Below are 26,790 nucleotides of genomic sequence, written 5' to 3' on the forward strand. Positions count from 1 at the left end.
TCCATGCTAAAATGCTGCCTTCTGATTGGATCCCTGTTGGGGAGTAAAGTGGGGTATAAATATCTAAATAAATAATAGATTCTGTTGCCAGACACTCCTGGATGGGTCAAAAAGCTCAAGGCTTACAACTAGGTGTTATTGTACAACTCCACCAGCAGGTGGCAGTGATAAAGGAGGATTTATACAACTTCTTAATGTGGGGTTGGTTAATTTAATGTTTTTATCTGGCGTGATTTTTTTTCTCTGACTGCTGGAATCAGGAGTAGATTAAAGAACCAGAGAAGGATGCCAAACTACCTTGAGACTCCATCTGCTAACATGTCCATGCAAATTCTGATGCAAAACATGCATCTACTCAAAAGCAGATATAGTCACTCTTTGTTTCTGATGAGGGACAGCCAACATGTTACGAGCGTTAGGAATTTTAAAATAAAATCGGGATTGGAAATAAAGTGGCCGTACATTTCATGTTGGATGGAGGGAATCCAAATAGACTTATAAACTTTGGACCTTGCTGTGATCTGTATGTGTCAGACCTCGGGTCCGAAAATAATAAAAACTGTAGATTTGCTCTAAAGTCTTTATTTCGATTCGAAAGGACAACATGAAGCAAAGAAAGACGATTCTGAGGATTCCCACTCAAACCCACTCCCTATATCTCACTCCCGCTTAGCCAAACAGCTCCACATTTCTCACTACAAAACACTACAAGCCTGGAAACAGTTCACACTCCCCTTAAGATAAGATCAGGTCTTCCGGGCTGTCAAGGCTGTCCTCAGAAGGAGGGAGAGAGCACTGGACATCTGCAGAGTACAAAGTAATAATAAACCACCACCACCACCCCCTTGCCATGCCTGCCACCCATTAACTGACAGGCACAGTCCTGACAGTATGAGACATTCTTTGTAATGTACTTTATATGATAATTAATCTGCACAGTGACTCTGGTATTCCTAGCCAGGACTAGCCCTACTTCTGGGATTTGACTGTCCCTGTTTCTTTGCTAAAAACAACACCCTTTAACTCCCAGACTCTTCTTTTATTAGCCTGTGCCTGACCAACATAGGCAACCCTCTTGGAAGGAAGCAGGATAAGGATCCAGCAGCCCCACTCATCTTCATCTTCTTCTTGCTTTCAGGGCAACCCTGGAACAGACGGGATCCCTGGTGCCAAAGGATCTGCGGTGAGTGCTATATTCTTTTGGCATGAGGGAAGAGAAGTTGATAGGTAGGAGCATCAGGGGCGTAATGCCCATTGGGCAAAGTGGACAGTTGCCCAGGGCACCCCCTTGTGGTGGGCGCCAAAAATGCAGGGTTCATTTGTGGGTTTTTTGGTATTCTAGTGGGTTTTCTGTTTTTGGCCTGCAGGCGATGCAGTTTTTAGTCTAGCAGCACCAAAATTTCAGGAATGTTTTGGGAGAGTCTCCTGATGCTATCACCCAGGTTTTGTGAAGTTTGGTCCAGGGGGTCCAAAGCTATGGACTCCCAAAGGGGGTGCCCCCATCCCCATTGTTTCCAATGGGAGCTAATAGGAGATGGGGACTACACCTTTGAGGGTCCATAACTTTGGACCCCCTTAACCAAACCTCACCAAACCTGGGTGGTATCATTAGGAGAGTCTCCTAAAGATACCCTGAAAGTTTGGTGCTGTTAGCTTAACAACTGCACCCCTGACACAGCAGGCACCCTCCCCCAAATTTCTCCAGATTCTCCTTTTAAATCCCGCCCCCCTTTGGCATGGATTTAAAGGGGAGAATCTGGGAGGTCCCCAGTTGCCATTAAAACACTGAACGTGGAGTTGTTGTTTCAGGGTGGGGAGAATCCACTTAAAATAGTACAGTGTTCAATGTTGTTTAAATTAATCCCAAGATTCTCCCCTTTAACGTGGATTTAAAAAGTGAGAATCTGGGCTCCCTTAGTTTAAAACACCATTGAAAATGATGCTGTTTGGTGTGATTCCCAGCATCACTTGTTTAAAATGGGGAGCCAGATTCTCCTTTTAAATCCACCTTAAGGGGAGAATCTGGGGTCCCCAGTTTAAATAACTTTGAAAGTGATGCTGTTTCCCCAATTGAGGTGGACTGCGGGATACAACACCATAGTATCGCTTTCTTTCATAGTGCAGTAATACAAAACATTTTGGAAAGCATTTTGAAAAATGTTTTCTGCTAAAAAAAAATTATTTCTGCTGCCTGCTCCATTGCTGTTAAAATTCTAGATTTTGTGAGTTGGGGGATGTTCTATAATGTGATGGTGACTTTGAAACGACCTGGTGTAAAAAATCATTGCTTGGTCACGGTGGGGGATGGCAGCTGCCCATGGGGCAGGGCGCCAAACTCCAGTTTGCCTAGATATGCCACTGGGCGTAGCTACAAGGGGACCGGGGGGGTGTGTGCACGTTGCACTGGGCACGCGCCTGGGGGGGACATCAAACTCAGATTTTGCCCAGGGCTCCAGTTTGCCTAGTTATGCCACTGGGGAACATCTCATACCTTCTGATGTCGAGCTTCATCTCCTAAGAAAAGTATTGAGTGTGTTACACAGGGAGTTCACAAACAAACAAGGAACCTTTATTGGCATAACAACATTGTATACACAGATCCACTTAACCAAGTAGAGGGAAGCTAAAATAAATATACAGGTAGGGAAGGCTGATGTTCAGGATTTGCTCCTAAAGCGCTGTTTTATGTACAAATCCAAAAATTTGGTGACTGCATTGTTTTCATCACTACTGGAGCTGTCCAACAAAAAGGTAATCTTTTGCAAGTCAGATGCATACTCTTTTTTGAGTAGCAGAGGTGACAGGTATTTGACTCTGGGTCCTGTGTAAAGTGGACAATAAAGTAAGATATGATCTATAGAGTCTACACAGTTCCCGTTGCATATGCATAGCCTTTGGTGGTAAGGGGTTTTAGTGAATCTCCCTGTTGATACGGCTGATGGAAGGGCATTGCAACGGGCCAACATCATTGCTCTACGGAGCCTGGGCACGGTTATCTGGTGCAGGTATTGAGCCCCCTTGTTACCAGTGTAGGTGATACCTAGAGCTAAAGGAGAGCAAGTCCTGGCAGCCTTTTCGAGTAGGATCTGAGGTTCCTGGTCAAACAGCCTTCTCCTCAGAAGCTGGAAAATCTCTTTAGATGGTAACATGGCCAGATAATCCAAAGAATAGCCTAATTTGTTAATTTTTGTTTCTATAATGCCCCAGGGAGTTATCTGGGAGGATCTGTTGTGTTTCAAGCTACCTGCATTTCTCGGTCCTGACCTTGTTTTTTTTGTTTATTGCTATCAACAGGGTGCTCCAGGGATTGCTGGCGCTCCTGGTTTTCCTGGCCCACGTGGACCTCCTGGACCTCAAGGAGCAACTGGGCCTTTGGGTCCTAAAGGCCAGTCGGTAAGAAACTCATCAGACAGACAAGGGGCTAACGTGAAGAGTTGAAGGTGCTTTTACTTTCCAAAGGGATCATCCGGGGCCCTACCCTGTCCCCTAACAGGACCATCTCTTCCATATGTCCTTTTGTCCCAGCTACTGTCATTGGGCAGCCCCCTGCTGACTATCCCACTACTTAGGGTGGCGCATCTGACCACTGTGGCTTTTCCATTGTGGCTCCAGTTCTGTGGAATGAGCTCCCTAAAGAGGTGACGAAAGTGCCGCCGTCATTGAGATCTGTAGGAGATGCTCTAAGTCCGGCCTGTTTGCCAGAGCTTTCGAAGGGAGTTGAAGGTCAGACATCTTTTTAAAGGGTCCACCATAATAATCAAGGCAGGTGTACAACAGGTACTGTCACAAATCTAGAGGTTTTATGGCCATACTTGATGGCGTACTTACCTGTGGAATTATTTTTGAACCTTTTATCATTTGTGATAGAAAGATATTATTGAAATGATATTCACTTAGTGAGTTGGAGTATGCATTGGTGTAATATTTGTGACAATATCTTTTTAAGGGGGGGCAGAGGGATTTGGGATTTGCTATTTTATCTGAAAATATTTTAAACTATTATTATAAGTGTCTTGAGCTACAAGGAAAGGTGGGATTTAAAAAATCTCCAATAAAGGGCAGTGCCATCCTAAAGCTACCCAGAGTCCTGCCACCTACTCTGCACCCTAATCGTACCACACGGAGATGTTCTGTACCCTTATACATTCATAGACTTTAATAGACCTAGAACAGGGGCTGGTGGGAATTGTAGTCCATGAACAACTGGAGAGCCTCAGGTTGCAGACCCCTGACCTAGAAGGATATCACTGTGCTCAGGGTTGTACTGTAGGTGTCCTGTCTTTACACCTTTAATGAATATAATGCCCCTGCTTCTTGATTTCACAATTTATCCAACAATTGGATAGATGGGAGGGAGGTTGTGGCATGGGCCTCAATTTTTGGCTTGTTCTGGTAGCTAGCCATTATCAATAAGTGTTGCAGGCAGACCCTGTTCCTTCCCTGAGTCTTCTGACTTACGAAGAGGATTCCAGCAGTCCCAGTCAATCTCCCACCATGCAGAAATGGGGAGAACCTCACTGCTTCTGAGTGAATCCAAAACCCAGAGAGGAGATTATCCTCATTTTTTCCCTTTCCCCAGCTCCTTTGCTGAGTCAGATCTTGCATTGTTTTTGTTGTGGTGTTGAACAGCTTATTCATGCTCTGGAGCTTCACCCCCAAGTGTCTCCCCAGATGTCCCTTTTGAGAAATGCAATTCTAAGCCAAATTACACCTTTCTAAGCCCATTGATTTCAGTGGACTCAGACAGGTGCAACTCTGTTTAGAAGTGCACTGTAAGTTCTGAGGTGGTAGGAGATTTGAGCATTCTAGAGTTAGGTTTTAATTGTTTTTCAGGAGGTCAGAGTGGACTACAATTCCCATCAGCCCAATTGGCCATGGTGGCAGGGGCTGATGAGAATTGTAGTCCATGAACATCTGGAGAGCCGCTGGTTGCAGACCCCTGTTCTAGAGTAACTAAGGTACAAAGGGATGTTTAGGGAAGGATTTGAAAATACGTTGGCCAGCTTTATAATGCCTGTGGGTCAGTCTGTGATTCTGCCTCATTTTTAATATTGTGTGTGATTATTTTAATAAGTTACAGTAAGATGGGGAAAAGCAGATGAGGGCTACCGAGATGACCTCCTATAAGGAAACAGCTAAGGATTCTGGGAGACCCCGATTCAAATCCCCATTTTTTTACCATGGAAGCTTGAGCCCATCACCAATTTTCAGTCTTACCTACTTTGCAGGGTTGATGTGGGAGGACGGGAGAATGATGTTCTAAGCTGCTTTTTTTGAAGGAGGGTTCAGCGATGTTCTAAGTAGCTTTGAGTTCCAACCGGGGATGAAAAGCAGGATGGAAACAAATAAATAAATGCAAATGCTTGCAAAACAAAAGCAGAATGGAAACAAATAAATAAATGCAAATGCTTACAAAATTCAGTGCATTTATCTCTGAATACCAGTAGCAGGAGAACAGTCAGCAAGGAGTGGGGGGGGGGCGGGGGGCTGTTGCTCTCATTTCTTGCTTGTAGACTTTGCAAAAGCACTTGGCAGGCTCCTGGTAAAAATAAGATGCTACCTGGACTCTTCCTCTGATCATGCACAGTTCTTCTTGTCATCTTAGTTTTGCGGTTGCTCCTAGTCACCTGGTGATTTCATCTGTGATGAGTACTTAAGGACCCATTAGTCAAAAAGGGGGGTGGGTGGGCAATCCAATCCAATCCAATAAGCCTTTATTGGCATATACACAATAGTTCCAGTTAAAATATAGTTCCAGTTAAAATATAGTTCCAGTTAAAAAACACAGTTCCAGTTAAAAAGTGAATAGTAAAAAACTTCGCTTTTGTCATACATTCAGTTTACAAACTTCTGACAAAAAGTTTGCCACTATAAGGCAACAATGAAAATCCTGACAATTTAAAAGCGTAACTACTTTATCTGATTCAGTATCAATCATAGGGTCTATAGCTTGGGATAGCAGGCTGGATCGGAGTTCTTGGTATAATTCGCAGTTCAGGAGAATGTGTGGGATGGAATCCAGCTGTCCTATGCTACAGGTACAACTGCAGAGCTTGGCAAATAAATCTTGTTCACCAACAAATATGTCAATTCCTTTTCTCACGCGAGGGGATATTACCCAGCCTATTATATTAGGCAGCACCTTCACAAATCCTATAATGCAGGAGAGCCTATATGTTGGCTAGATTTTAACATCATGCCATCTCCTGCTTACATACAGAGGAAGACTCTTAAAGGTCTTCCAAGCTGCTAAGTGCTCCATCCCCCCCGGATGAGATGGTTTTAAAATTTGATGACATCACCCAAAAAAAAATTAAGGATTTAATCCAACAGTCCCAACGCAAGAATGTATCCTTGCCCAATAAATCTCCACGCAGGTTGGAATTCTGCTCTAGGAGTATGGCCATAAAACACTCACTGCGGGAAATTTACAAAAACTATAAAAGCCAAAAAATGGGATAGCCTGCCCACATCTTACTTTACGTTAAAAACGCAATTAGCATTGCAACTACGGACTAATCAACAAGAGGCAATTGATCGTTGCTGGAATTCCTTGATTCAATCAGTACAGGTCTTCCAAGCGATAAGGAGTGGGTGGGCAAGAAGAGCCACCATGTGGGGATGTGAAATTAGGCAAACCCCAGATGAAGGTTAGGCTCAACCTTCGAAGTCTGCTTCAAAGTGACTATATCTATGGCTACTGAAAGAGGCAGATCTGGATCAATGCAGTGAAGAGGCAGTGTGGTGTAGTGGTTAGAGGAAAGACTAGATCTGAGACACCGAGACTTTAATAATTTGAGATATCTAATAGGCTTATGTTTTTTTTTAATTCTCTGCAGGGGGAACCCGGTATTGCAGGCTTCAAAGGTGAACAGGGCCCCAAAGGTGAACCCGTAAGTATCTAACCATGTGACTTTCTAGAAAGTAGTCTAGCATTCAAGTGGTAGGCCTTTTGCCCTCTGTTCAGCCTCAGGCTTTTACAGCCCTTTCAATTCACTGACCCTTAGCACTGAAAGACACACTTATGCATGATATTGGAAGTCCTATAAACAGAATTCCCATTGTTTAATTTCTAAATTTAATTTTCATCGTACAGACCTACCCAGTTTGGATCAGGACCACATTGTGAGGGGAAGAAGTTTTAACCTTCCCCTGCTTTGTTTTCCTCATCAAATGGTAGTGTGAACACTGCAAAAGGACAATGTGAACTGCCATTTGCAAAGCTCCCCAGGTTCATGATTGTCAGTCTCCTGATGTACTGTAAACACAAGCATCAAGATCACTGGGCTTTTCCCAGTGTGGTCTGAATTCACTGATTGCGTATAAAACTACGAGGCTGGAGATATCCTAGTTTGTTGATCAAGGGCAGGGGCAAATCGGTTATTTGGACTGATCGACCGGCCTTGTTATTTTTACCTTTTTTTAGTATTAGTATAGATTTATCAATCTATTGATATGGTTATTTAAGATTTTTTAAAATTTAAAGATCTAAAGATATGCAGGAGTGAGGAGGCCACGAGTGATAGAAGTGATACTGCAGGACAAGAAGTGGGAAGTAGTTGGCAACAAAGAGGAGGGCAAGGGGGAAGTATGCAAACAATGCGGGGGGAGGGGGTAAGACTAGGTAGGCTGGCTGCGGGTGGAGGGAAGAAGACTGGGACAAAGCTGTGCCCATTGTCAAATCTGTCCTGCTTATTAAAATCATGCTATAAGTGGATTTGCTTGCTGCGGAGAGAGTGGAAAGTGAAAGCAGGGCTAGAGGAAATATGTCCGTACAAGAAATCTTGCCGCAGTGGACATTCACCTCCACAGCGCAGCCAACAGCTTGGGCATAATTGACCTATGTGATTTTTTTTCCAGGGCCCTGCAGGCCCACAAGGCGGTCCCGGACCAGCTGGTGAAGAAGGAAAGAGAGGAACTCGTGGTGAGCCAGGAGCAGCAGGACCACTTGGGCCACCTGGGGAAAGGGTAGGTGAAGTCAAATGCGGTAGAATGTTCCACAGAAATGTTCCATGGGGAAGGGCTTTAACATCTATGATATAAGCTGGGTCACATAGGAGGTCCTATAGGACAGCCCTTTGTAGTGGGTGGCATTTTTAGGCCAAACATGTCAGAAGAGTTTAGCCATACTAGCATCTCTGTAGTGTACCATGTGCAAATTGTATCTACTGTTAGACTGAGTGTGTGTGGCAGACCAAAAAAGGGGAACTGCGTCACATGAAGTTGCCTAATATTGACTGAGATCCTTTGTCTATCCAGGTCAGTATTTACTGAGCGCTTTCCCCCCTTGCTATGCATCTGGTTGCCATACAGACACGGTCCTTGGGATTGCAGTTACCATCTGCACATCTTTTTGAAGATTAGCCTTTAGATATCCAGTGTAGCATTTTTTAAAAGAATGCAAACTCAGAGGTGCTGAGAAGTCGATCTTCCTCATGTTTCTACCCTCAGTAGTAAACCTGGGCTCTTGCCGGGTCCAAAGGGAAAGTTCCTTGACAAAACCTGGGCTTTGCTATCCAAAGGGAGTAACAGCTGAAGTGCTAAGCAATTCCTTGAGAAGTTAAAAGTCATCATTGCAAACACTTTAAAAAAGTGCTTTCACGCTTTTATGATTGTAGAGGTGTACTGTTACAATCTCTACTAAGTATAGCAACATAATATGCAAGGTGGCCCTTAAGCCATTATGGTTTTCTGGTGTGCAAACTTCGAAGGTTGCAATCTATAATAGTTATATTATTTGGGTTCACGATGGCTTCAAGCAGAAGTCCAGGAAACAATGCGTGTCCCTCTTTTAGCTCACACAGTATTCTGTTCCACTGCCAGCAGGATCTTGAGTCTGCTGCTCCTTGTTTTTAAAAGAGCCATGTATTTTTTTCTGCTGAAATGGATGGTGTTCATGATCCCTATTTTAACTTACTACTAGTTGTGAGAATTATTCTGTATTCCTCAGACTACTTAAAGTAACCTTCTTCTAATCATTGTCATCATTTTCTTATCCTTAGGGAGCCCCTGGAAATCGTGGTTTCCCAGGTCAAGATGGATTAGCTGGTCCCAAGGTGAGTGTCTAACCTTACTTGTTTTCTTGGGTAAATGGAAGATAAGTCAAAGGAGGGATGGGTGCTTAGCTCCCGGTTAAATTGCATTTTTTTGTTTCTTTCTCTGTAATTCTATGCTTAGGTAGCTGTCAGAAATGGTTGAAGTGTTAGATTTGCCCCCAAACCTTTGGATTATACACCATCAGTTCAAATCCAGCAAGGAGGAGTTTGTTGTGATACCTCTCAAATAGACTCCGGGATAATATATTTCTTGCTTACTCATGTCTGAACAGGGTGCTCCTGGGGAACGTGGTCCTCCTGGCCTTGGGGGTCCCAAAGGAGCTGGTGGAGATCCTGGACGTCCGGGAGAGCCTGGCCTGCCTGGTGCTAGGGTAAGATCCAGAGTGGAACTGGACAACAGGTGTGGGAGTGGGGAGGGCAGGGTGTATGAAAGGGTCCCAAGAATCTTCAGATTCAGCGACAAACTAACCTGGTACCACATCATCATTTGGGAATATTATCCCCATCCTGAGAAAGCCTTCTTTCATGGACTAGCTGCAGCTAGGGATAATCGACAGAAGGGCCCAGAACTCAGTCTGAGCTCAGTCTGGGAATTGAAAATGGCAGCTGCTGTTTGAAGGGCTGGGCTCCCCACAAAGCGGCAATCGTTTGTGTATGACGCAGATTCCAATGAGTGTGAAAGCCAGAGAATTAAGAAGAGTCATGGTTGACTTTTTTGCTCCAGGTGTAAAGATGTCTCACTGGCTGTTGCTGCACGACTAAGTTATACCTGTGTACCACTGGGATTTTTTTTTAACCTGGGTCTATTTTATCCCAGTTTCTCCCTTTGCATGGTCGCCTGTTTCTTTCCAGGATCCGAGTTAGGACCAGGAGGTAATACTCCAGTTTGTTCCGCAACAGCCTGGGTCTTTTGTATTTACACCCCAAGTGCATCCCCGCATGCGCAAACGTCTTGATTGGTTGAGAGCGGGGAGGTGGGAAAAATAAACTGGTTCTGTTCCTGTGGTGTTTGCACGGCAGCGGGGTCACCCTGGGTTATTTTAAAGGAATTGCCGACGCATTATTTACATTTTTGAAAATCCCGAGCTAAGGGAAATGTTGCAGGGCAACACCGGGCAGGCCCGCTTTAACACCGGGAACTGTGTGGAAAACTTGCACAAACTGGGATATTTCACTTGCCCATTCTGGAATATTTGGACCGTGTGGAAATGGCACTGTAAGCCTACATACACTTAACTTGGGAATTCCATTAAATTCAAGTCAACATGTTTAGGGATTTCATTTCACTAGAATATTTTTACTCTGCATCCCTATCCATATATATAAAAATCTATCAGTGCTTTTCATTTGATTGCTGACAGGGTAAATCTCCTAAACTACTGGACCAATTGTTTGAAATTTTCACACAACATCGCATTCACGTGCGGCCAGGTTTCCATACTGTTTCCATACCTCCTGTTGTGTATATGCCACAACTGTGCCAGTTATTGTGTACATGCCACGCCTGTGACAGTTGGAACCACAGTTCTGTTCCGCAACAATGCCATCTGCTGCCAAGCCAAAGCGGTAGAACACCCTCTGATACCAAGCGGGAAACAACCATGCCTTCCTTGAAAACCGCTGCCATCTGGAGTGAAAAAGATGGGGCCCGCCATCTGGACATGGCCCACCCACTCTAGTGGAGGAAGGGGAAGGTGAGGGAGGGTCCGGGGGTTTGCTGGACCAAATGCTCTGAAATTCTGGAAATCACAACGAAAGCCTGCATGCCTCCCAGCGTGTTTTAAGCTAGGTAATTCGCCTGCAAGGGAAGGGAGTGAAAGAGACAGGGCCCACCACCTGGACATGGCCCACCCACCCTAGCAGAGGAAGGGGAACGTTAGGGAGGGGCGGGGCGGGTTGCCATGCAAGGGAATGGGAGAGAGGGAGGGGAGCGAGGGGCCCCTTGCCCTTCCCCTCCCTTGCAAGCATTGTGCAATGACACATGTTCGAACCGTTTGCTTCCCCTTTTCTTTCTTTTCCACTTCACCAGACTGAGCCACAGCAACGCGTGTTTAATAATATTCAAGTTAATTACCATTAACATTAATTCAAATCCATACAAAACAGTTAAAATAGCATTTCTTAAACAGGTACTTATACAGGGAAGAGATTTGATTTTTGAAAGGCCTTCTGAACACTGAAGGCCTCTAGAGAAGAAACCATCTATAGTTCTGGGATGGGGGGAATGAGTTCCTGAGGAGATTGGCCTGTGTGAGCAGACAATGAGAGTAATGAATACCACGGAGATTCCAGATAGTCTCAACGCGAGGACCTGCTGGCTCTTGGGGGGGGGGGGGAGCTGCAATCCTGCACTCAGTGTGCACTGAGCGGGTCTCTTCCCACCTGGACCTACTGCTATTACAGAGGCTGGATTTAGTTGATAATTTATTATCTAGGAATAATATGCAGGAGGAACACAGCATTCTTGGCTTTGTTCTCGCCCTGACATATAATGCCTTCAGTACACAAATCAACATTTTAGCACTGGCATGGCAGATTAAACTCAGGGATGTGTTCATTGCAGGACCACACATCTCTGAGGTATGTCTGAACTTCTGCTTTTTGCTGTTGTCGAGGACAGTCTCTTTTGTTTTTCTTCATGAGCATATTCATACAAGAGGTTTAAAGTGGCTTGTGCTTCCCCCAATATTGAACCTGTGTTGACTAGAAAGTTGACTAGAAAGTTCATTTGCGTTACAAATGCTGCTCTTATATATGAACACTCAGAGCTGCTTTATAACAAGTCAGACTGTTGGCCCTCATCTCAGCTCAATAAATACTGTTCATGCTGATTGGCTGCCAGGTGTCTCAAGTGAAGAAAGATTTTGGCCAGAACTTGCTTCTTGACATCATATTTTGGCTGGAGATGCCAGTGATTGAACCGGGGACCTTCTGCATGCAAAGAAGATGTTCTACCACTCTGCCATGGCCCCTCTCTTCTGCATTAACAATAATCAGGCCGTGTGGAAGAGGTTCATCATTTTAAGCCTCTCGTTTGAAAATGCTCTGTGGCTAACTGTGGCTGGCTGCTCAGTATTTCTCTAAATATGGACCAAGTTATTGGGCCTCATGGAGAATAACACCCTTTTGAAAGATCTAGTCCCTGAAACCACCGAAGCAGCATTTTACATATTCTCAGAGTCCCAGAACACATTTGCAGTAATTCTAATAATAGCAAGTGGAGGAAATTAAACACATTAATAGTTCTTGGTCTTCAGTTTTGTTGGGGCTAATGAGGTATGGGTAGTAAACTGCCCTGGGGTGGGGGTGTGGCCATGTGGGCAGTGATTGCACGGCGGCCGCCCAGGGCGTTTGTCCCCAGGCCGCCCCATTCAGGCTTGTCCTATGGTAGTAAATAGACTCCACAACAGGTTTATTTGGGGTTCTTTTTAACACTTGACCTCAATGCATTTTAGCATGTGTAAAACAAACAGGTGGATTTTTGCTTCATACTGGGACGGGGAGGGGGGACCCCCCCCCCCAATTTCAGGATTCTAAGAACTATTTGAGTTACTATTGCCAATTCTGGTTTGGGAAATTCTGTGGTGATTTGCAAATAGAGCCCGGGAAAGGCAGGATTTGGGGAGGGGAAGGAATTCCTTGAGGATATGATTCCGTAGAATCTATCCACCAACCTGACAATTCCCCCAGGGGAACTGATGTCTGAAAATCAGCTTGAATTCTGGGAAAACTCCAGCTGCCACCTGGAGGTTGGTAATTCTAATCTGACTTAATGTTCAGGGAGCGAAGTGCTCAAACAGCAGCCGTGAAGACTAAATGGAAGGCTAATTTTGAAACGAGAGACAGCTTCAAAAGGAGTTTGTAGTTTTGTTTTTTATCTTAGGCATCCAACTGTCAAAAGATAAATCCCTGCAGGTCTATCGTAGTGGTGGTGAACCTATGGCACGCGTGCCGTGGAGATGCGTGCAACTCAGAACCCTCTCTGTGGGCACGCGTGCACAGAGTTCATCATGTAGGGGGAGCGGAAAATCACCCCCTCACACACACATCTAGGCTGGCCTTGCTTCTGAGTAAACCCTCCTAGGGTCGTGATTCTCCCCTTCAAAGCGTTGCACGGTTGCTTCACCAAGCTTACTCCTGAGTAAAGCGTGCCTTGGAGCAAACCGTTTTTTCTAAACTAAAACCTCAGTATTCAGGTTAAATTGCCATGTTGGCACTTTGCAGTAAATAAGTGGGTTTTGGATTGCAATTTGGGCACTCGGTCTCGAAAAGGTTCGCCATCACAGTGCGCCTTCTGCATGAGTCTGTACAACTCACTGTACCACTCTGTGGTTGAGCCTGCCTCAAACACTTTTATTTCCTCACTAGCGGTACCCGGCCACGCGTTGCTGTGGCTCAGTGTGATGAAATGGGAAAGGAAGAGAAGAGGAAGTAGACTGACTATGAGTGGTGTGCCTTTGATTGTATTATAACCTTATTTGGGGTAATTCAGGTAACTTGGAGAAAACACTGAACCCCAGATGGTGTGGTATAGTTGTGGCTTTCTGTGTATCAATAGTGTTGATATTCCAGTATTTTCCCCTTCTCAATGGAAATGGAGTAAGGGCACAATGATCGGTGCCATGGGTGGTATGACAGAAAGGCCCCTCACCCTGTACAATTACATAGGCTGGGAAAGTAAGCAGTGACCCCACTTGTTGGATGTCTCTCACCTTGTCTTGTCTGAGAGCAAAATACCTTTCTTGTGTGAGGGGAAAAAGGCGAAATAGTAATTGGTTGCGTACAGGAGAAGAAGCAAGGCGGGTTAGTCAGGGTGAGCTGGTGTCCTGGGAGAGGCGGAGGGCCTGGAGAGGCGGAGGGCCTGCTGTTTCGTGAGCAAGAGGAATGAGCAACAGGGAGAGGTGGCGCGTCCAGGGACAGGCTGCTCCCAGCACGTGGGTCCCTAGGTGATGTCGTGCTGTGCTGTGGAAGGGGGGGCGAGCAGCGTACGTAGCTGTGGCGGGAGGCTGCGCAGGCATGCTGAGAGAGGCGCTGGGCCTCCTATGTGCTCAGCAAGACCTGGCGCCTGCAGGGCCCGCCTCCTGTAACGTCTGCAGTGTGAGTTGGCCAAGCGTCCACCAGATGGCGCTGTCTTCAAGGAAAAGGACAGTTTACCTGGCCCAGGTGTGACATTTCAGGTATCTGAACAGCTGAAAACATGGTCTGATGGGGAAGGCACGCTGTGTGAAAATTTCACAGTATTCGGTCCAGTAGTTTCGGAGATTAAAGATAAGTAACAAACTTTGCTTTTTATTTATATAGATTAATCACTTTGAGAGGGTACAAAAATTGTATAAATTTTTACATTAAAAAGTGCACTGAGCAAGTCTATTTTTATTAAAGTTATAGGCCTCTTTCTCTGGCTTCTTTCTTGCTCAGCCTTGCAGTTTCTAGGACAATGAAAAGCAATCCCTTCCTACTTTTCAATCTGCCTTGATTTCTTTTCCTTCTAGAGATTAGGGTGAACCAACTCTAGTTTGGGAAATTCTTGGAGATTTGGGGATGGAACCTGGGTAAGGACATGGTTACAGAGACAAGAGACCTCAGCAGGGTATAATCCTATAGAGTCAACCCTCAAAGCTGCTATTTTCTCTAGGGGAACTGATGTCTGTAGTGGGTGGATCACCTATAATTCTGGGATGTGTCCAGTCCCCTAGTGGGGAGATACATTTTGTAAGAAGCAAATTAATAAAGAAAGAATCAGATTGCAAAAGACAGTGAAAGGTTTGGACAAAGCTAAGGGTGACCATTTGGTGGTTCGGGGAAAAAAAGCTTTGGTCAATTGGCTCATCCAAAATTAATCATAGAAACATAGATCTGGAAGGGACCTAAGGGTCATCTGATCCAACTACCTGCAAAATACAGGAAATTCACATCTATCTCACCCCTTCCACACTTAAAGTGATCCCCTGCTCTTGGCCTAGACTCCTATAGGAAGGTACCTTCCAGGATTTCAATCAATCCTCGCCTGGTGGAAAATCCCTTCCTGCCCCAAAGGGCCAATCATTCCCATCTTTGGGCATATATAAGAAAGGGCCACAAGAGCTCAGTACCGGCTCATCCCTACCTGCCCCTCCTCCCCCAATGATCTGCCTAAGTTCACAGAATCAGCCTTGCTGTCAGATGGCCATCGAGCCTCTGCATAAAAACATCCAAACAAGTGCTTTGTCTTTTTTACTTAAATCCATTCATAATAATATTTAGTCAATAGTTTTATGACCACTATTTTTTAAAAGTATCAGCTTTATTAGAAACCCTCCCTCCCCCATACTTGGATTGTCAACAGGTTTCGCCTTGTTATTATGAAACAATGAAATTAACTTTTGAAAGTTGTAATGAATTATTAATTTTAAGAATGTTAGGCAAGGTTTCTTTGAATTTCTTCTGTTTTTATGCTGGAACAACAGGAGAATTTTTTTAGCGAAAGGAAAACAGAAATAAAGCGAATTAAAGGCAACTTGAAAAAACCCTCAGTTCTTGATGGCTACTGCGCTAAGCAAGAAGCCAACAGCACATACAATAGGTGGCCACAGCTGTTGAACATATGGAGAAGCAGCCTCTCTTCCTTCCTCCAGCAGTGGCATAGTGGTTAAGAGCAGGTGCATTCTAATCTGGAGGAACCGGGTGTGATTTCCCGCTCTGCTGTCTGAGCTGTGGAGGCTTATCTGGAGAATTCAGATTAGCCTGTGCACTTCCACACACGCCAGCTGGGTGACCTTGGGCTAGTCACAGTTCTTCGGAGCTCTCTCAGCCCCACCCACCTCACAGGGTGTTTGTTGTGAGGGGGGAAGGGCTACAGGAGAGAAAGGGGGAATATAAATCCAAACTCCTCCTCCTCCTCCTCCTCCTCCTCCTCTTCTTCTTCTTCTTCTTCTTCTTCTTCTTCTTCTTCTACAAAAATGGCAATACAGGGACATTTTAAGAGTAGGCTGCCATCCAAATGTTTTAGCCGTATGAAAAACTTAACAGCTTTTAACAGGGTCAGATGATTACCAGTGCGCCAGAACAAAGCAAACGTAGCTACCCAGCCCAATAATATGCCATATAAGTCCCACATATGAGTTCTTTTACCTCAACACCATGTTTAAATCAGGCCTTGATTAGGAGGCTTGGGAGCAAATAGGAGACACTCCCACTTCCAATTATGCTACATTGACTGTTCTACAATTTATTCATTTACCACCCCTATCTCTTCTTCTTCCTTGGAGGAGCTATGAGCTGTTTAAGTACAACTCCCAGATGATCTCACGTTCAATCTTTGTACAGAACTGTCAGGACTGTTAAGTGTGAGCAACAAAATTGCATTGTAAGCCTTCAGCTCATTCGGTGGACCCTTTGTGGGCATCTGTGATTCAGTTTACGGTGACATGTTGTGGGTTAGTTCAAACCTGGTTTTGAATGTCCATGAAGGACTCCAGAATACCTCTTTAGTTATTCTGAGTTAGAGAGTTGGGCCTTCAGGCTATAATAAATACAATGGTGATTTCATTTGTTTCAAACAACTGGACAGTGATTAGTTAACCAATTGTTAAACACCCCGCAAGTGCTTCATTGTTGCACTGAATCAGTGCTGCAGGGTTCACTATAACTCCATATTTTAATCAGTAAGTTTCTTCTCGATCTGAATATGAAGATTCACACAATATGTGATTGGTGTTTGGAATATGCTGCCTCAGGAGGTGGTGATGGCCACTAACCTGGATAACTTTAAAAGGGGCTTGGACAGATTTATGGAGGAGAAGTCGATCTATGGCTACCAATCTTGATCCTCCTTGATCTCAGATTGCAAATGCCTTAGCAGACCAGGTGCTCAGAAGCAGCAGCAGAAGGCCATTGCTTTCACTTCCTGCATGTGAGCTCCCAAAGGCACCTGGTGGGCCACTGCGAGTAGCAGAATGCTGGACTAGATGGACTCTGGTCTGATCCAGCAGGCTAGTTCTTATGTTCTTAATATAAACATGGAGGAGTCCGTGGGCAACAAGGAAAAGGGTGAAGAAAGCATTTTCATGACCTGCTGCCTTTCTTTTGCATCTAGGGTCTCACTGGTCGTCCTGGTGATGCTGGGCCTCAGGGCAAAGTTGGCCCATCTGTAAGTGGCATTTGATTTTGTGTGTGTGTGTGTGTCTTGTCCATAATAACAGGGAAGGCTGACATTGGAAAAAAGATGGAAGCCAAACAGAGGAACAGATCACTGGATAAAGATATTTAGACACAGAATTTAATATGTGGGAATGGAGGAAATGAAGGAACTGAATTAGAGGAGGGAAAGAGCAGAAATGCTGGATTTGGGTTCGAAGGCAGATACGGAGTGTGGGGGAACAGTAAACAGAGTTTCAGGTGATGAATCTGGGATATTGTGCATGTGTGTGGTGGGGGCACCGACACAGAAAGTGTGTCTTTTTGAGAAGAGTGTTGCTGAGTGGTAGGTGGGTGTTAATGTGACAGTGGCGAGCTTTTTAGACCTATCACTGGGAACTTGAATCCTCTAAATGGGTAGTAATGAGAGGGTACAACAGCTAATAATAAATACCAAGTTGATATAGGTTTTCTGTAGGGGAAATCAGGAGCCAAAGGGAACTAGTAGCTCTCCTCTGGATCAGGTTACTACTTCTAGCCAGTTAGGTGCATCTTCTCTGGTACATGCTCTCTGACATTCAGACTTTTCAAAATAAATTATGATTGCTGTCCCTAGGGTGCCCCAGGAGAAGATGGACGACCGGGCCCTCCTGGTCCACAAGGTGCCCGTGGTCAGCCAGGCGTGATGGGTTTCCCAGGCCCTAAAGGTGCTAACGTAAGTCAACCTGCAGGTGATATCCATTGACAAATCTGACCCAAGGAATGATGCTAAGAAGGTTATGAAGGAAAATGTCAAATAGGCATCATATGGGACAGCTACTCTTAGCTTTCTAGAAGCAAAGTCTCCATGATGACGATAAGGAAGTATCCAGCTGGAAACCTCTTGCATGTCCACAATTTCCATCAGCAGGAAGGATCAAAAGAGGGAGGTCATTTTATCCAGAAGACCCTGGGAAATGTATTTGTAGCAGCGTATTTGCCTTTTTTGAAGCAGCTTTTCACCACCTTGATTTTCTTTCCCTCTAGGGTGAATCGGGTAAAGCCGGTGAGAAGGGACTTCCTGGCGCTCCTGGTCTACGAGTAAGTAGGTCTGGCCGTAATTTCTCCCTCCCAATGCGTATCACAAATCCCTCCTTTTCCTCATCACACAATTGCTGTACACTTGAGCTGCAGTACAGATAACATGGATGGTGGTGGAGGTGCATTGTTCTCACAGCAGGTACTTATAACACACCTGTGCAAAAAAGAGAGTAAATCCCAGATGCAGCCTTGAACCTAGCCATGACACCACAGCGTGCAGTGTGACATTTATTCAGCATGAAACTATTCTCACTTGTAGAAAATCTTAGAAAGACCCACAAGTAATTTGTTACATAACCTGAGCACAGTTTATGTAAAAAGGGTTTAAATTCTGGGGGGCTTTTTAAGCTTCACAGTATAGGGCTGTTCTTTCACGGAACTCATCTCTGCCTTGAACAAATCCAGTTATCAATTTGTTGTCACTTAATCTTTTCTTTGCCACCAAATCAATTATGCTGATAAAGACAATTATTAAATACCTTCACGGGCCTCTCCAAATATTTCTGGCAGTGTTTGTTTTGTTGTGATTTGCCATCAAGTCAAAGATGACTTATGGTGACATCATAAGGTTTTCAAGGAAAGGGACATTCAGAGGTGGTTTGCCACTGCCTGCCTCTGTGTAACTAAACCTTGGTATTCCTTGGAGGTCTCCCATTGGAATACTTTTTGGGCTCACGAATGAGTGTGTGTGGTGGCCCAAGGTCACCCAGCAAGTTTCTGTGGTGGAATGGGGATTCAAACCTGGGTTTCTCAGTTCCTAGTCTGACACAAACCACTTTACCACACTGGCTCTCGGCAGCTGCTTAGGGGGCAGTTTTCTACTGTTCCCCCACATTGTTAAAGGGGAAAAACTACTTCACAATAACTTGCCACTTCAAAGGACATCTGAATCTGCTCTGGAAAATTTTATACACAAAGAGCATTTTAGTGGCTATACTTCTGCTTACTAAGAATTCTCTGCACTCCTGTAGTTCTGAGATCAACGTGACCGGGCGTCCTGCATGCCCTCCGTGTGGAACAAGGAGCACACCACAACACCACAGAGCCCTTAATCCTATAAGTTATGCTAGAGTAGTAAAATCTAAAAAATGCAGTCAATTCAAGCTACTATTGGCTGCTGAAATATTAATTTTCAGCTCTTTCTAAGGGATAGTGGAAAGAACACCATTGATGGCTTGGTTCAGGCAGTGAAGGTGGAGAATTGGAGGGCAGTCTATCAGTATCTTTTTCTTTATAATCAAGGTTCCCAGCAGTTGCATTAAATTTCCTATTTTGCATTAAATTTCCTATTTTGTATGACTGGCTGTAGCACAGGGTAGACAGTTACAGAAAGTAAAATGTCTGCCACAGCCAGTTATACAAAATAAGAAATTTAATGCAACTCTTTTCCGATTCAGGCTCCCTAAACTTAAGCAGAGGAGAACAGAGAATGATATTAATTTGTGACTCAGAGGTATAGTAGTCAGAGCCTTTGAACAGAGAGACTTGGGTTCAAATGGGTCACTCAGGTGACTCTCTCATCCTAACATACCTCACAAAGTTGTGTGAAAAGAAAATGTATGTGAGTTTTTGGTGGGAGGATCCTAAGAGTGTTGTCTTGGTGATAAAACAAGATAAAAATGTGTGAGATACAACCAAGATGTTTGTTTCTTTCCTTTATAGGGTCTTCCTGGTAAAGATGGTGAAACAGGAGCAGGTGGGCCACCTGGACCTTCAGTGAGTATTTTCTGCTTCTTTTGATATTCTAGGACAGACCAGCATTATAATGCCCCATGGGTTGTATGACCTGCCGATGACCCTGACTGGCCCCTCAGTCAGGAGCTTTTAGGCGTTTGAAAGCCCCTGCAGGAAGTGCGGCTGCCCTACGTCAGGCTTCAAGGGTTTTCAAAGCCACGCCTCCTTACCTTTGACTCCAGCCTCCGTCATTTTCTGTTTCTGCGCGGCCCCATGGAAAAAATAATTGCCCACCCCTGTTCTAGGATATGACATTTGCAGGTAGAGCAGCTGAAAACATATCAGCTAGATCAGTGGTGGCGAACCTATGGCACTCCAGATGTTCATGGACTACAATTCCCATCAACCCCTGCCAGCATGGCCAACTGCCATGCTGGCAGGGGTTGATGGGAATTGTAGTCCATGAACATCTGGAGTGCCATAGGTTCACCACCACAGAGCTAGATGCTTATGTAACCTCTATCTGTGGGTTCTGTGGGCAGAACATAAATGAGTTTGCAACAACAAATTTTAAAAAAAAAACAAATGGTTTACTTTCTAACATATAACATCAACATTTAACATCACATTTCAAGGTCCTGTCTAGGTTGCATTTCCAAGTCCTTTATATTTACAGTCTACTGATACTGCGTCCAATTTCTTTTGCAAGTGGGTTGGCTCCTGAAGACTCCAAGGGCTTGATGAACAGGATTCAACATCATGAAGGTTTCCAGGAGAACTCTCAACCACCCATTACAACCACAAAAGAAACCCTGAAACAATAAACCTAAATATTTACAACATAGCAAAAAATAAACAACTACCTTCCCAGTAGTTCCCAACATTGCAGTTACCTTAACATAGTTATAGGTCTGTTTTCTGAATCCATAATTCTATCAGTTTTCTGTCAGCATGGCCACTGGCTGCTGGTAGGGGCTGATGGGAATTAGAATTCTGAACATCTGGAGAGCCGCAGGTTCCCTACCCCTGTGTTAAGGGCTTATACCAATCAAGGTCCGAGTCTGGTAGCCTTGTCTCCTCCAAACTATGAGCTCTGCAGCCTTCTGCTGCTTTGAGTCTCCACCCCTTTCTGGGTCAACCCATTCTGAGCATGGGGGTTACACTTACAGGGGGGGAAACAGACTAATTCAGCTGGGCACTTAGTACCAGGTTAGACTGTTGCAATTTGTTCTGCTTGGGGCTACCCTTGAATAGTGTTTGGGAGTGGCAGCTTGTGTAGAATTCTGCAGCTAGACTGCTGGTTGACTGCTATTTGGAACATTTGACCTCAATAATGCAGCAATTGCACTGCTTCCAATCTGCTTCTGAGTCCAAGTCAAGACATTAGTATTAAAGCCCCTACATGGCTTGGGACTGGGGTATCTGAAAGACCATCTTCTTCCATATGATCCTACCTGGGAATTAATGTCACCTGGAAAGGACCTGCTGATTGTCTCATCAATCAAAAAAGCTCATCTGGTTGGCACACAAAAAATGTCCTTATTGAAGGCAGCCCCGTGATTATGGAACAGCCTTCTCAGACAGTCTCCTCACTTTCGATTTTCAGGAAGCAGTGGAAGACTTTTTTTTATTTAGGACTGCATTTGACTAATTTTAGTTTTAAGCTATTGGCAGTCCTAACTGTGATTTTGTGGTCTTTTATGTGTTTTTTTATAATGGTTGTTTGATTTACATTGTAAGCTGCCTAGATTTCCACAAAGTGGAAAGATGACCAGGTAAACCAGGTTAAATCCTACTGTTGCCATACGTACAGTCCAACCTTGGTGCCCTGGCCCTTCCATGTTATTCATTCTCTTTTGCTTGTTTTCTTTTTTTGCGCACCGCTTAACTGAACAAGTTTCATTTTGGAATGTCTGGTGTGAAGCTTAAAATACCTCCCCTCCAAATAACATCATTAAAACGAATTGCTGGCCAGAATTGTTGATCAGTAGCAGAGTATCTGCCACCTGGCTGGCCGACTTAAATAAAGGCTTCTCTCTAGAATAACAGAATAAAATGACCATACGTTAAGTTACTCAATATATATAATTACTGTGTGTTAGGAAATGGGAACACCCGTATATATTATACACAGTAATCTTTATTTATGGTCAGGGACCAAATACAATACAATTCTCCAGTACAGCAAAAACATCTACAGCAAATGCAAATCTCTCCCCAGTATTCCAGCACTTTCCATATATATATCATTATATAATGTAAGCATACCAAACAGCACAAAAATACCAAACAGAACAAAAACAGCTAAGCGGGATGTCATAATCAGATCATTTTTTCTTTTTCATTATGAATAAGCAGAACTTTTTTTACTGTGTATATAGGCCTTATGCCTACTGACAGTCTAGATCAGGGGTCTGCAACCTGTGGCTCGAGAGCCGCATGTGGCTCTTCTGCCCTTGCACTGCAGCTCCATGAGCCGAACCGCCGGCCCCATCCTTGCCCGCCCTGCAGGCAGCAGGGCAGGCACACCAACTGCCCACGGCTGGCTGGGCTGCGCCACGGGCTTCCCCTCTTGCCCACCCCATTGGAGCGGGGCAGGTGCTTTCCCGACGGCTGGCGAGGCTGAGCCGCCGGCTTCATCCTTGCCCGCCCTGCAGGCAGCAGGGTGGACGCATCCACAGCTTCTGTGAATGGTTTATGCAAAACCACTATGCTTTATTTTAAATGTCAAAAATTATTTGCGGCTCCAAGTGTTTCTTTTCCCGTGGAAAACGGGTCCAAATGGCTCTTTGAGTGTTAAAGGTTCCCTACCCCTGGTCTAGATCAATCTGCCATAGGTGTGTGCTTACCTATATAACTGTACTGATACAGTGATAATGCGTATATACAAGTAAACTGGCTGTTCCCAGTGGTTGCTACTATATCAGTGCACGTACTTATAGTCAGTAATTTTAGCTGCCAGAATTCACATTTCCTAGCTGGTGACACTGTGGCTCATTCCGCACATGCAGAATAATGCACTTTCAAACTGCTTTCAGTGCTCTTTGAAGCTGTGCGGAATGGCAAAATCCACTTGCAAACAGTTGTGAAAGTGGTTTGAAAACGCATTATTTTGCGTGTGTGGAAGGGGCCTAAGACTGGATAGAGACATGTTGATCTTTATGCATTTTAGTTAAGGATACTGGCTGTGTTTCTGTCTGTAAAATATACATGTATGTGACAGAAGCCTTTATTGTGGAACCCTAGTTCACCTGAAGTTGAGCTAACATTTTTCATACTGGCGGTGCCCCTTTTTCACGCCCTCTTTTTTTAGCCACAGTCAATTTTTTTGTGATGGTGGTGCCCTTTTTCACTTTCTGTGGTTCCCCCTTTCCCCTTGATTCCCTAAGCATATGCTTATTGTGCTTAATGGTTAATCCAGAGTTGAAGATGTCTAATAAAGTTTTTTATTAAGTAATAATAAATAAATGATACATATAGCCCTATATGCCAGTTTAGATGCCTTCTCCATTTTTTTCTTTTCAAATAAACATATCATGGATGGAAGAGATTCCTTCCTAGACTCACCTTCTCCCCTCCCTGTTGTTGTTTTGGCATAATACATTTTACATCTCACAGTGCCATTAACCTCTTAACCCTCTCAATCCTTTCCCCCATTCTCCCACGGAAGGGCTTGTTGTGGGAGCTGTGCCCCACTTCCTTCTCTTAGGGATACAACTCTTTTCAACCTACACTGAAACTCTCGTTTCTTCTTCTCAGGGGCCAGCTGGCGAGAGAGGGGAACAAGGTGCTCCAGGACCTTCTGGATTCCAGGTGAGTAGAGTGTTGCCCCTTTAAGGTGAGCAGAATGTTGCCCTTTTAAGGACAGTTCTGCATCACTCCCCTCACTGAACCATTCTTCCCAGCCCTGCCAGCTGAGCTTTAGGCTGATCTATCATGTGAGTTTAGGGTTGCCAGTTCTGAGCTGGGAAATATGTAGAGATCTTTGGGGTGGAGTGCAGGGTTTGAGGAGAGGAGGGACTTCAGTGGAGTATAGTGCCATAGAGTCCACCTTCTAAAGCAGCCGTTTTCTCCAGGTGACCTGATTTCTATCACCTGGAGATCAGTTGTAGTAGCCGAGATCTCCAGCCACCACCTGGAAGTTCACAACCCTATGTGAGATAAATTTAGGGGGTGATCCCTAACCACTGAAATGATGAATGGATATCTCTGCTGGAAGGATATGAGCTCACTATACAGAGTGAACTTTGACCAGCCCTCAAAGGTCTATTCATATCTTCTGGCTCTGCATTGTTCTGAGGCTACTGTCCATTGTGCAATAAACTCTCATCTTGGTTTTTAACATGACAGAGAGACCCAGGAAGCTAAAGTTTTCTTCAGCTTGTTCCAAACCCAAACCCTTGATTCCTCCCAATTTGAGAATCTCTGGAACAGAAAGTCAGTTCTGAGATGTATAGGGATAGTGTGGATTTGCCCACGAAGGTGGACATAGCTTTGTTCAAAGGGTCTGTTCAGTGCGGGCTTCCTTGTATTTTGTTACTTGAGCCTGGACAGGCTACTACTGTTGCCCCTAGCAAATGAGTCCACTGAGCCATTCTAACACTGGGGTATTCTTCCATTCAGGGACTTCCAGGACCCCCAGGCCCTCCAGGTGAAGGTGGAAAACCAGGTGACCAGGTAAGGAGAACCCAGGTGCAGCTCACGGGAGCCTCTTCTGTATCACATGGCCCTGAATTAGGATCTGAATCCTAGCTTTCCAGTAGGTTAGGCTACAGCTCAGCTTGAGGACTTCCCTGTGCTTCTTTTTGAGAATTCCACTTACAAACCAAAAAAAGGGAAAAAAAGATGCAAAGTATCTACACATTGGGGAGCTGTGCGGTTTCTCTCCTGACGTTTTGCCTGCATCTGTGGCTGGCATCTTCAGAGGATCTGATAGATTGACCGGACAAGATGCTGTCATGTGACCGGGCTCTCCGCAATACAAACGGAGCCCCAGACGCCGTCTATGTGCCGCGAGGGTTTCAGCAGGAGGCTGGGATGCCGGCACTCCAGTTCTGCAGGGTGGAGGGGTAGGGCGACGGGGCCCAACCGGTTTGACCTCTAACACTTTGAAGTGGCACAGACGAACATCAGCATCTGCAGTCATATTAATCCATTCAGTCTGTCATGTTGATTCACCTCTCATGAGAACCCATTTTTGCAGTCGAGGATTAAGACCCTCGGAAAAGGCAATAGCAAACATTTGATCAGGCCAATCAGAAATCCGGCTGGCTAATGCACGGAACTTGCTGGAGTATTCGGCAGATTGGAAACCCTGGAGGAACAGCTGCTTGCCAACGGCCAGCCTTCCTCCTGGTGCCCTCCTATTCTGATAGCGCATCCACAATGGTGATACAGAGAACTCTTCCCCACATTTAAGGTACAAAAGTATTTATTAAAAATAGAATGGTTACAAGTCAGTTTTAGCACCAGATCGAGCAAGGGTTTTCAAAACAAATGAGAAATAAATGTGAATTTATATCTATCAGCTGTTTCAGTAGGATGGGCTCTTAAGCTTAGAAGGTTACAATCATCACAGAGTTCCCATTACCTGGAAGACTGGGTCAGCTCCCTGGGCAAGGACATGGTCCCAAAATGGCTGCCCTCTCCTGAGCCCAGGCATGTACTCTACTTTCTTCAGTGGACCAAGTAGAAGAGACTTCTCCTCTCTGCTCCCAGGAATTTTATAAGTTCCCCGACCCCACCCCTCTCAGTGTCAGTATGGGTTAAAATATCTTTTCTCCCCAGATCAGGTATCTCTTCGTGATGTCCCTCTAGCATTTTTAAGTCCTCCAAATCTATGATACCTGCTTGGAGAAGGGGAGAAAAGGGGGGGGGGGGAGAGAAGGAAGGAGCCATTTTCTCACAGCTGTAAACACTGAATAGATACTCATATTAATACCAATAGATTGTTTGATAGTTTATGACAATATTTACTTGCAGTATAGAACTGGAGACCTTCCAGAATTAATAGAACTTAATTAATAATTAATAGAACTTTACCACATGCAGCTGGAAGCACAGGGCTACCTTTCCTAAAGGGTATATTTGGTCGTTATGTTATCTTATTTCATCTTTACTGTTTTGTTTTTTTTAAATCCATTTTTAAATCCATTAAAATCCATCTAAAATCTAAATTTACCAGAATAATTATGTATAAGGAAAAAGCTGAAAATTATTTACCATAAGTCAAGGGAAGTTTTTTCAGCATTAAAAATGTGCTGAAAAATCGACTTGTACACGAGTATATACGGTAATTCAAAATGTTATGACCAGAGAAATCTCAGTGTGAAGTATGTTCTGGGGCCCCTACTTTTTAATGACCTCTTCTTGGCCACTCACAGTTGATAGCAAGTGGGTCTGGTTGTTGGACTTGTAGATTCTCACCTCTTTTTCTAACACTTTTTATTTATTTGTTTGCTTTGCTTTTAGGGTGTTCCTGGAGAGGGTGGACTTCCAGGTCTGGTTGGCCCCAGAGTAAGTAGCATATACTAAAAATGCAGCATGTTAGGGTAATGGTGCCTGTTTTAAGAGCAGAGCATTTTTAAAGAGACAGCCTGCCTGTTTTCTCACCATGAGCCGTGACCTCTTTCCTCCTCCAGGGTGAACGTGGCTTTCCCGGTGAACGTGGCTCTCCAGGCTCTCAAGGTTTGCAGGGTTCTCGTGGACTTCCTGGCACTCCTGGTACTGATGGACCTAAGGTAGGTCCTTGCAAAGCTACCTGTTCTGCAGTACAGCTCACTCACTCTCCACATAGTCAGCATGGTATAGTGGTTAAGAGCAGGTGGGCTCTAATCTAGAGAACCGGATTTGATTCCCCACTCCT

General features: G+C 44.6%; 1 protein-coding gene across 4 annotated transcripts in view; it reads left to right on the plus strand.

Annotated features, from left to right (window-relative positions):
* Positions 1–26,790, plus strand: part of COL2A1 (collagen type II alpha 1 chain) — a 139,841-nt gene that overhangs the window by 62,924 nt on the left and 50,127 nt on the right. For all 4 annotated transcript variants that reach the window (XM_048488108.1, XM_048488110.1, XM_048488109.1 and 1 more), the window contains 14 exons: positions 1,139–1,183; positions 3,295–3,393; positions 6,840–6,893; positions 7,861–7,968; positions 9,003–9,056; positions 9,329–9,427; positions 17,131–17,184; positions 17,788–17,886; positions 18,198–18,251; positions 19,914–19,967; positions 23,685–23,738; positions 24,549–24,602; positions 26,397–26,441; positions 26,567–26,665. In XM_048488108.1, coding sequence (XP_048344065.1) covers positions 1,139–1,183; positions 3,295–3,393; positions 6,840–6,893; positions 7,861–7,968; positions 9,003–9,056; positions 9,329–9,427; positions 17,131–17,184; positions 17,788–17,886; positions 18,198–18,251; positions 19,914–19,967; positions 23,685–23,738; positions 24,549–24,602; positions 26,397–26,441; positions 26,567–26,665 — 972 coding nt within the window. The remainder of the gene's footprint in view (positions 1–1,138; positions 1,184–3,294; positions 3,394–6,839; positions 6,894–7,860; positions 7,969–9,002; positions 9,057–9,328; positions 9,428–17,130; positions 17,185–17,787; positions 17,887–18,197; positions 18,252–19,913; positions 19,968–23,684; positions 23,739–24,548; positions 24,603–26,396; positions 26,442–26,566; positions 26,666–26,790) is intronic.

This window comes from Sphaerodactylus townsendi, linkage group LG03 (assembly GCF_021028975.2).
Source record: "Sphaerodactylus townsendi isolate TG3544 linkage group LG03, MPM_Stown_v2.3, whole genome shotgun sequence".
NCBI classification, from domain to species: Eukaryota; Metazoa; Chordata; class Lepidosauria; order Squamata; family Sphaerodactylidae; genus Sphaerodactylus; species Sphaerodactylus townsendi.